This window comes from Podarcis bocagei, assembly GCF_964188305.1.
Source record: "Podarcis bocagei genome assembly, chromosome: 2".
NCBI classification, from domain to species: Eukaryota; Metazoa; Chordata; class Lepidosauria; order Squamata; family Lacertidae; genus Podarcis; species Podarcis bocagei.
In genome coordinates this window covers 1,704,624-1,715,891 of record NC_138126.1, presented here as the reverse complement: position 1 = coordinate 1,715,891, position 11,268 = coordinate 1,704,624, and the positions used below count along the sequence as shown (strand labels likewise).

The 11,268-nt window shown below is 45.0% G+C and overlaps 1 protein-coding gene across 4 annotated transcripts in view; it reads right to left on the bottom strand.

Annotated features, from left to right (window-relative positions):
- Positions 1-6,329: 6,329 nt before the first annotated feature.
- The window catches only part of LOC308580832 (uncharacterized protein), a 265,061-nt gene continuing 260,122 nt past the window's right edge, over positions 6,330-11,268 (bottom strand). For all 4 annotated transcript variants that reach the window (XM_081183046.1, XM_081183045.1, XM_081183047.1 and 1 more), the window contains exon 2: positions 6,330-8,312. In XM_081183046.1, coding sequence (XP_081039172.1) covers positions 6,703-8,124 — 1,422 coding nt within the window. In that variant the 5' untranslated portion in view covers positions 8,125-8,312 and the 3' untranslated portion in view covers positions 6,330-6,702. The remainder of the gene's footprint in view (positions 8,313-11,268) is intronic.

The following is an 11,268-nucleotide window of genomic DNA, read 5'->3' as shown; positions in this document are numbered from 1 at the left end:
GTGGGGGGGGGGAATGGTAGAGTGGAGAAAAGTAAAGTGTTTTTGAATGCATCGTGTGAATGCGATCCACGTGTCTGGCTGGGCCACGTGTAATCGGGTTTGCACGCTTTTGTTATTGGTTTTTCCCTTTTTTCTTGTTTTTCTGCTTCTATTATGTATTTTCATGCTGTGAGCCGCCCTGGGATCTTTGAGGACGGGGCAGCGTCCAAATTTAATAATGCTATAATATAATAATTTATTTATTATTTATATAATAAATAAATGGGCTGTAGCCACGTGTGTGTGTGTATAAACTTTGGAGACCCACACTGCCTCCTGCCTGTCGATAAATAAATAAGCATATGAGAAATTCTGAATAGACTGAGTACTGTTTTCCTAACATGTCAAATAATTTTTAAATTTCCCTTTCTGGTTATGACTTTCCACCAAAAAACACGATACTGAGTTGGCCCTTGGAGAGTCAGAAGGAGGGAAGGCACAAGGGCGCATGGACGGAAGTGCGCAGGGCAGAGATTGAAGAGATCCACAGGGTAACCTGCCACTGTGACTCAGAAGTCAAGGTTTCCTCCGAATTAAGTGGCCAGGATTAAGATCCTGCTGCAGGAAAGAACACCCTCAGGAGGGACATCAGCCGGAAACCAAAATCAAGCTTTGATTTGAGGCTGCAATAGCTCCGTTGGTTAGAGCGTGGTGCTCATCATGCCAAGGTTGTGGGTTCAATCCCTGTAAAGGACATCTGAATATTCCTGCAATGCTGGGGGTTGGACTAGATGACCCTCAGGGAACTTTTGGAGGTGTTACGGAATGAATGATAGTGGAGGAATATTTTTGTAGAGCAGGCATAGGCAACCTTCGGCTCTCCAGATGTTTTGGACTACAGTTCCCATCATCCTTAGCTAATAGGACCACTGGTCAGGGATGATGGGAATTGTAGTCCAAAACATCTGGAGGGCTGAAGGTTGCCTATGCCTATTGTAGAGGTTTCAGCTTTTCTTAACACAGGCAAAAAGACACTGTTAGTAGTGATTACATAACTGACTACAAACTTTTTTAATAAGTGATGTGATTCAAGGACTGAGAAAACATAGGCATTGGCACAACCTGTGACCTGCTTCCCAGAGGGAAGGCAATGTTAAAAAGCATGGGGAGAGGACGGAGCCCTAAGGCACCCCACAAGTGTCCGCCCAGGGGTCCCCCAACATCACTTTCTGGACACGGCCCAGGAGGAAGGAGCGGAACCACTGCATAACCCTGCCTCTAACTCCCTACCATCCTAGACCGTCCAGAAGGATGTGTTAGTATTTGTAATGTCATTTCATTGGGAATGTACCGTATTTTTCGCTCTATAAGACGCACCTAGTTTTCAGAGGAGCAAAACAAGGGGGAAAAAAACATTCTGAATGATATGTTGTTGAAGAGGCTTCACGTGGCTATGACAGCCAGTGTGGTGTAGTGGTTAAGAGCGGGAGACTCATAATCTGGTGAACCGGGTTCGTGTCTCTGCTCCTCCACCTGCAGCTGCTGGGTGACCTTGGGCCAGTCACACTTCTCTGAAGTCTCTCAGCCCCACTCACCTCACAGAGTGTTTGTTGGGGGGGAGGAAGGGAAAGGAGAATGTTAGCCGCTTTGAGACTCCTTCGGGTAGTGATAAAGCGGGATATCAAATCCAAATTCTTCTTCTGCTTCTATCCCTGAAGCCAGAACAAACAGCTGCGAACGCAATGCAAAGCCTCTTCAGTGCAGCGGGAGGAATGCTCCTGCTGCACTGAAGAGGCTTCGTGCGGCTATCGCTGAAGCCAGCGATAGCTGTGCAGTCTGCATTAGCTCCATAAGACGCACACACATTTCCCCTTACTTTTTAGTCGGGAAAAAGTGTGCCTTATAGAGCAAAAAATACGGTATTTCAGAAAGCAGAGGTGGCATTGGGGAAATGCAGTCTAAATGGTCCACATCCTCCAGATATGCCTGGATTTATTCTGCAACCAAACATACATTTAAATTGTTTTTCCCATGTGAGTTCCTTCCTGGAGGAGCGAACCCAGGAGGTAGCACTGAGTGACTCGTGTTCCATATGTTGGCCATTTTCCTGCAGCGTGCCTCTGGGGTCTGTTCTGCACCCCATGCTATTCAACATGTGTGTCCAGGGCAGCTGTTTATCAGCTCCATCTGGTACGCAGGCTGAGACCCTACCTGCCTGCGGAGTGTCTTGCCAGAGTGGTGTATGCTCTGGTTATCACCCGCTTAGACTACTGTAATGAACTCTATGTGGGGCTACCTTTAAAGGTGACCCGGAAACTGCAGCTACCAGTGGCGTAGCGTGGGGGGTGCAGGGGGGGCCAGCCGCACCGGGCGCAACATCTGGGGGTTAGGGTTAGGGGGCGCAAATCAACGGGCTAGGGGGCGCAAATCAACGGGCTAGGGGGCGCAAATTACTTGCCTTGCCCCGGGTGCTGACAACCCACGCTACGCCACTGGCAGCTACAGTGGTGCCCCGCAAGACGAATGCCTCGCAAGACAAAAAACTCGCTAGACGAAAGGGTTTTGCGTTTTTTGAGCTGCTTCGCAAGACGATTTTCCCTATGGGCTTGCTTCGCAAGACGAAAACGTCTTGCAAGTTTGTTTCCTTTTTCTTAACACCGTTAATACAGTTGCGACTTGACTTCGAGGAGCAACTCATAGAACGCGGTGTGGTAGCCTTTTTAAAGGTTTTTGGTGATTTTTGAAGCTTTTCCAAAACTTTTCCAACACTGTGCTTCGCAAGACAAAAAATTCGCTAGACGAAAAAACTCGCAGAACGAATTAATTTCGTCTTGCGAGGCACCACTGTAATCCTGAATGCAGCAGCTAGAGTGGTGACTGGGAGTGACTGCTGAGACCACATAACACCAGTCTTGAAAGACCTACATTGGTCCCAGTACATTTCTGAGCACAATTCAAAGTGTTGGTGCTGACCTTTAAAGCCTTAAACAGCCTTGGCCCAGTAGACCTGAAGGAGCATCTCCACCCCCATCGTTCTGCCCGGACCCTTCTGGCGGTTCCCTCGCTGCGAGAAGCCAAGTTACAGGGAACCAAGCAGAGGGCCTTCCCGGTGGTGGCACCCACCCTGTGGAACGCCCTCCCACCAGATGTCAAAGAGAAAAATAACTACCAAACTTTTAGAAGATATCTGAAGGCAGCCCTGTTTAGGGAAGCTTTTAATGTTTAATAGGTTATTGTATTTTAGTGTTTTGTTGGAAGCTGCCCAGAGTGGCTAGGGAAACCCAGCCAGATGGGCGGGGTATAAACAAATTATTATTATTAACATTTACATGAAAACAGGGGGAAAGCTTGTCCAGAATTTTGGGTTTTGGTGGCACCCGTATGATGGTTTTCTTATGTTTTTAGCAGTTCTTAATTGCCTTAAGTCCCATCAGGGAATAAGATGGGATGATAATAATAATAATAATAATAATAATAATAATAATAATAATAATAATAAATAACAATAAAAATAAAAAGTGTAGTCTGCTGGCAGGAAGACTCCCTTCAGCATGACTGTAGAATAACATTTGGGATTATAGAAAAGCCCAATCTTCTCCAAACCCCAAAAGCAGGAGCCATGGGGTTGCCACATGGGGATGATGAGGGAAAATGGGGCCACCGAGAGCCTGCCTTGCAGCTCCTCCTTTCCCCTGTTGGAAGTAGACTTTGATAAAAGTATCCCATTATTCAGCTGCATTATGAGGGAGGCTGAAAAAGAAAATTTAAGGTCTTATTTATATTGATAATAAAGGAGCATGATTAATTAAGTGGTTCCTCACAGGAAAGGGAACTGCTCTCTGTCTATGTACATGCCCTATGTTCCTAATTACTTTTTAAAAAATCTCTGCATAATAATCCTCCACCCCTTGAACCACATTTCCCCCCCTTGACCTTGAGAAGTTTATGAATCAACTGCACAGTCCCTTTGGCTGAAGGAGGTCCATATTGACCATTTTTGGAGACCCACGTCTGAGTTGTTTCTGGGGTCGGGGGTTTGTCAGAGAACCAGTGACAAGAGTGCAGACTGATGATGTGGGCTCTGTACCAGGAAAGCTCACACCACCATTCACCTGTGGTTCTCTTCATAGATTTTGCAGTTATTTTGGAATTTGTGCCGCAATTTCAGCTTATGAAAAGTTGTTGTTGTTGTTTAGTCGTTTAGTCGTGTCTGACTCTTTGTGACCCCATGGACCAGAGCACGCCAGGCACTTCTGTCCTCCGCTGCCTCCCGCAGTTTGATCAAACTCATACAGACGGGAAAATATAACAGGGTTGCTGTGACCTATAATTCATCCACTAACTCAGGGGACAGCAAGCTTATCAGCTGATGGGCCGGTCCACACTCTGCCAGTCAGAGGATGGACTGGAGCGTGTGCGCATGCGTACTCTTCTGGGTTGGTGGTGCACAGAAATAACGACCCAGATGTGAACAGCAATAGCAAGTGCACATGGGCGCATCTCCATCCCGCATGCGTGTGCACACATTATTTCAGGCACACGTCCAGGTCGGAGGAGCGCCTGTGCACAAGTGCAAAGGCGCCATCAACCCAGAAGTCGGTCCCCACGCTGTGCCGTGTCGGTAAGAGTGGATGGCGGCGGGTGGCAGGGGTCATCACGGGCCGGTCGGGTGACCTCTACGGGCCACTACCGGCCCATGGGCCATAGGTTGCCAACCTTTGCACTAACTCTTACTTGTGTACAGCCTGTAAATTTGGCAAACTCACCCACCTTGCCTATAATACTGGCAATCTTTGGCCTGAATATGCACACCTGTGTGTAGAGCCTCCAGCCACAGGTATTGTCTATCATGAAAATGGGTCCTTTGCCCAGGAAGCACCCAAGCTGGAAAAGTTCATGCATTTACCATCTTTGGATGCAGATGGATTGGGTCTCAGCACATGCCACAGCCATGGGGGGCAGGGAGGGGCAGCTGCCAGGGTGGCAGAGGAGGGGCTGATCCAGGCAAGCTAGCCGCAAAGTGGGGTTTCCCACCCCCACCCTGGTGTGCACTGCAGGACCCTATGTGAAGCCCAGAGATGGATCCAGCTTATTGAATCTAATTTCTGCTTTCTTAATGCATGTTATCTTATGGCTTTTGGCTTTTGTATTTAGTCCATTTACATTCCATGTTAAACATTTACGGTATAAGCCATCATTACACTCATCTGTATGGTTTTCCCCTGTCTGTTATTCAGGGAATAGATAGATATTCGAGCTCACAGTGAAGCATTTTGCACAAACCTGTGTCAACACACTCCGCCCTGGCATTCCTTTGAGATGTTCAGGCACTGCCTCCCCTCCCTCATGCAGGTTGTGCAGAAATAACATTTTATCTGGACACTTCATGTAGCGGAGTATGAGGAAGTATTGCAACACAATTAATTTATAAAATATAAAGAATATATGCGGTTTGCAATATTACCTTGGGGATGTAAGAAGATTCACACTCTCTCCCTCCCTGTGTAACATTACAGTACATTCAATCTTACATTATGCTTACTATTGTGAGACCCTACCTACATGTCTATACATTAAAGACTGAAACTTTGAATGAAATTCTATTTATATTCCTGATATTTACATGATTTCACCCTTGTCTGAGCTTCTTGAGGTCTTCTTAAGTTTTCCATTACAGTATCAATAAACTTCTTTCCTCACTGAATACATTGAAATGGTCTCTCCCCTTTGAAAGTCCATTGATGTTGTCTGAGGTTTCCACTTCTACTGAAGTTCTTTCCACACACCATGCATTTAAATGCTTTCTCTCCTCTGTGGATCCATTGATGCATATCAAGCTCTGTACTCTGCCTGAAGCTTTTTCTTTATAGATTTAAATGGTTTTTCCCACGTGAGTTCCTTGATGTTTTCTAAGGTTTCAAGTCTCAGTGAAGCTCTTTCCGCACTCCATGCATTTATATGGTTTCTCCCCTGTGTGAATCTGTTAATGAATTCTATGTTTTCCTCTCTTTTTCTGGAAATCTATTTATTAAATTTTCCAAATTATTATTTAAATTCACATGCCAATTTGGCACAGTCCATCAACTTAATCTGCCATTCTTCGCTGGTAGGGACTTTGTCTTCTTTCCATCTCTGGGCTAATACCATCTGCGCAGCCATCGTTGTGTACATAAATAACTTTTCCTGCTCCCTTGAAATTTCTCCACCTTTGAGTCCTAAAAGAGAAGCTTCGGGTTTTTTTTATAAAAGTTATTTTAAACATTTTTTTTTCAATTCACTATATATCATTTACCAAAATGCTTTTACTATCATGCATGTCCACCACATATGACAAATTGAACGTGTTCATCTTTGTAAAGCCTTCCAGAAATAATTTATACATTTTAGAAAGTAATTTCATATTATTCTGTCAAACATCATGCGTTCCGGAAGTCTGTTTGACTTCCAAAATGTTCAGATACAAAGCACAACATCTGATTAACTGCAGGAAGCTCCTGCAACCTATGGGAAGCTGCAGAAGCCGCGTCGGATGTTCAGTTACAAATAACACTCGCAAATCGGAACAATTATTTCCAGGTTTGTGGTGTTCGAGAACCACAACGTTCAACTTGCAAGGCGTTCAGGATCCAAGATATGACTGTATATGGTTTCTCCCTTGTGTGAATCCATTGATGAATTCTATATTTACCATTGTCACTGAAGATCTTTCCACACTCCATACATTTACATGGTTTCTTCCATGTGAATCCGTTGGTGTGTTTTAAGTGTTCTATTATAAGTGAAGCTCTTTCCACACTCTGTACATTTATATGGTTTCTCCCCTGTGTGAATTCGTTGATGTTTTAGAAGTGTTCTATTATCAGTGAAGCTCTTTCCACACTCCTTACATTTATATGGCTTCTCCCCTGTGTGAATCCGTTGATGAATTCTAAGTGTTCCACTCTCACTGAAGCTCTTTCCACACTCCATACATTTAAATGGTTTTTCCCCTGTGTGAGTTCGATTATGGATTCTAAGTGTTTCACTCCGATTAAACCTCTTTCCGCACTCCATGCATTCAAATGGTTTCTCCCCCGTGTGAGTTCGATGATGTACATGAAGGTGTGAAATGTCCCTGAAGTTCTTTCCACAACCCATGCATTTAAATGGTTTCTCATCTACGTGAGTTCGTTCATGTGAACGAAGCTGTGAAATGTCCCTGAAGTTCTTTCCACACTCCATGCATTTAAATGGTTTTTCCCCTGTGTGAGTTCGTTCATGTGACCGAAGGTGTGAACTATTAGTGAAGTTCATTCCACACTGCATGCATTTAAATGGTTTCTCCCCTGTGTGGGTCCTTTGATGGTTTCTATAGCTTGAACTCTGACTGAAGCTCTTTCCACACTCCATACATTCAAATGGTTTCTCCCCTGTGTGAATCCGTTGATGTTTTCTAAGTGTTCTATTATCAGCGAAGCTCTTTCCACACTCCATACATTTATATGGTTTCTCCCCTGTGTGAATCCGTTGATGAACTCTAAGAGTTCCACCATCACTGAAGCTCTTTCCACACTCCATACATTTATATGGTTTCTCCCCTGTGTGAATTCGTTGGTGGGCATGAAGGTGCGACCTCTCTCTGAAGCTCTTTCCACACTCCATACATTCAAATGGTTTCTCCCCTGTATGAATCCGTTGATGTTTTTTAAGTGTTCTATAATCACTGAAGCTCTTTCCACATTCCATACATTTATATGGTTTCTCTCTTGTGTGAATCCGTTGATGAACTCTAAGTGTTCCACTGTCACTGAAGCTCTTTCCACACTCCGTGCATTGAAAGGCTTTCTCCCCTGTGTGAGTTCGCTGATGCACCTGAAGGTGTGGCCTCTGTCTGAAGCTCTTTTTGCACTCCATACACTCAAATGCTTTCTCCCCTGTGTGAGTTTGTTGATGTGCATGAAGGTGTGACCTCTGTGTGAAGCTCTTTCCACACTCCATACATTTAAACGGTTTCTCTCCTGTGTGAGTTCGTTGATGTCTTCTAAGTGTTCCGCTGCCAGTGAAGCTTTTCCCACACTCCACACATTTAAATGGTTTCTTCCCTGTGTTGGTCTGTTGATGTTTTCTAGGTGTTCCACTATCATTTAAGCTTTTTCCATGCTCCATAGCCTGAAATGGTTTCTCCACTCTTTGAGTTCATTGATGTGAAGTTTGTGTGTTCATTGACTGAATCACATGCCACTTTCAATGCATTTAAATAGTTTCTTTGTTAATCCTAGGGAAATTTCAGATGTCCCCCAGAATTCTGACTGTCTTCTCCACTGCATTCTTTGGAGTGCATGGAACATAAACTCCTGTTCGTGTTTCAAGGAAGAAAACAAAAGAATATGAAACACATAAAGTTCAATTAGCACCTTCTCCTATTTTAACATCTCATACATCCTTCCATGTCCCCCCCCCCATGTCATAGAATCATAGAACTGAAGAGTTGGAAGATACCCTGGGGGCCATCTAGTCCAACCCCCAGCAGTGCAGAAATGTCCATGAACATGCCTTCTACTTGTCTGGTTCATAGTTTCCAATGACATATTTCATCCTCTGCATACTAATCCTCCATCTCCGGGCCATATTTTTCCTCACTCAACCTCTATATGTTTTTTTTTTCTTTTTTCCTTTTTAAATTGAATTTCATTAAGCAAAACAAATCTTAAAATGCACACAGAACATACAGTACTAACATACATCCCATACAATCTGTACAATATAAAGATTGTGAAAAGTATAAATAAATAAAAGAAAATACAAAGTACAGACAAAAAGACAAGAAGTACTAAAAGTATAAGCAGAAAAGGAACTCATTTACATCTGAATCAAAAGAAAAGAAACTTCTGACTAAACCCGTTGTACTATTTTACATTTAAACTATTATTTACAGTTTCCTAAAGTTATTTCTCTTTGTCTTAAATCTTAACCTTTTCCAACAATTACTTTCTATTACATGGCTCATTCGATATCTGCCAGGAAGCTTTCGTTATTGCAGTACCCTTTGAGATATTCCTTAATAATTATCCATTCCTTATTGACTTCTTGAGTTGAAAATCCTCTCACTGTTCCCATTCTCTTTGCTAATTGTAAGCATTCTATCAATTTGGCTTGCAATTCAATCTTTGAAGGGATGATTTCGCTTTTCCAATTTCTTGCTATTATCCTCTGCATACTAATCCGCCACCCCCGGGCCATATTTTTCCTCATTCAACTTCTATATGTTTCTTAATCATCTGCACAGTCTGTTGGTCCTCAGGAGGTTCATATTGACCATTTCTGGAGTATTTTTTTTTAGGGACTGTGGCATGGGCCTGTCAGAGAAAGACAAGCTTGCTGTCAGCTGAAGGAGTGCTCAGGAAGGAGAATGTTCTTTGATCTATACCTCCATCTGTCAGCCTTGTTGGGGCGAGTGAGTGTTCATTCTTTCCAGAACTAGAAAGTTCCAGAAAGTTTTAGAAAGTTCCGAACACATTTTAGGTTTATCTGGCAGGACAAGAAACAAAGATTTTCATCTTTACTGTAAGGCAGTATGCCTTTGCTGGTTAAGTAGTGGTTATACTGAAAGACACTAAGCTGTTGTATTTTCAAGGTCATGAGAATATGTTTGTTTGGTACGCTTATTTAGGGTATGATAAAACTAAACACACAAGAGCTTTATGAATCATGTTATTAGGAAAATCCTTTTTGCAGTGTGGGATAAATATAAGAATCGGCTGGAAGGAAAGACACTTCTTTGGCTTTCACCCACGGAAGAAATAGCTTTTTAAAAAATGCAATATGGGAGGACAATGGGCAACTTACAGAGATATTTTGGAATTTTCAGAAGAATAAATAAAATTGAATAAACGGATGAGATGGGATGCGTGGTGGCGGATTGATTTCAATACCATCAAATCAGTTTTTTTACTCAAAGTTTGAAAGAGCTGTTATTGCGAGTAAAGAGAAAGGGATTTCCAAAATGTACAAGATGCTATTGGAATGGGAAACAAAGGACAAACTGGTAAAATCAGCAATGCTACACTGGGTCAGAAATATAGGTCATAATTAGAGCTGGGTGATATATTGGTATATTGTCCAAGACTGGCTTGAAGTTTACATCGTGATAACTGTTTCCTAATACTGAGCTGGCAATATATTACGAATCACAATGTCTGCAAGGACTAGGCAACACCTGCTTTTCAACATTGCGATAACTTACCAGCTAAACGCTGTAATGTTAGTAGCAGCTAAACCTCACAATATCACCTGCTAAACGTTGCCATGTTATCAGCAGCTAAACATTTAAATCAGCCACAAGGCCTGAAATAGGGGTGGAACTGTACAGAGGAGAGCAGCACAATGTCCTTGCAATTGCTCCTACTTAGGGGTCTAAAATGGATAAATGACAATATTATCAATCATCATCTCAGCGGGACTTTTGGGTTTGGGCTTGGCTAGCAAATGGTGGTATTCAGGACAATCCAAAGTATGGAGATGAGTCCTAGTGAATAAGATAACCTGGTATCATCAGGGAAGGGGGGGAGAAGGGGGGGTCAGGGGTGCTGGAAGGGGCGGGGTCTCTGTCGAGGCTCCTCCCCCTTTTCCATTAACCCTTCCCTGGACTCCCTCTCTCCCTTTCCCCAGCCAGGCGACCCCAGGGAGAATGGGGGGCCTCAGCCCCGCCCCCAGCCCTGCTCGGGGTCCTCCTTCCCCTTCCCGCCAGGGCAGCTGAGCCTCTCTCGGCCCCCCAGGAAGGAGGAAGGGGAGTCTGGCGGGGCTGCTGCTGCTGCTGCCCAGGAGACCTTGCAGGTCTTGGGTCCCCCCTTCCCCCCCCCTGGATCGGGGCCCCTGTCGACGGGCCCCAGGGAGGGAGGGCGCTCTCCTTGCGGGGGGGTCTCTTCCTCCTCCTCCTCCCCCCTTGTCCCCCCCCTGTATTTCCCCCCCCTTCTCTCCCCCCCCCTTTACCTCTTGGTCCTCCGCCTCCCTGGCTCCGGATTAGTCCGCTCTCCTTGTCTGCAGTAGAAAGGGCGGGGGGGGGCGGCGGGGGGAGGGGGGGCTCTTCAGCGACGCCCCTCCTCCTCCTCCTCTCCCTCTCTGGCCACTTCCGGCGCCTTTCCCGACGCGCGTGTCCCTAGAGCCACGTCTGCAAGAGCAGCCCCCCCTCCCTGTGTCCGGAGGGGAAGGCGAGGGGGCGGCGCTGCCTGGGGGCTCCTGCTCTGGGGGCTCCATGGGGACCCGGCCCCCGCCCCCCCCAACTGGGCAAGTGGAGGCCGGGGGGGGAGGGTC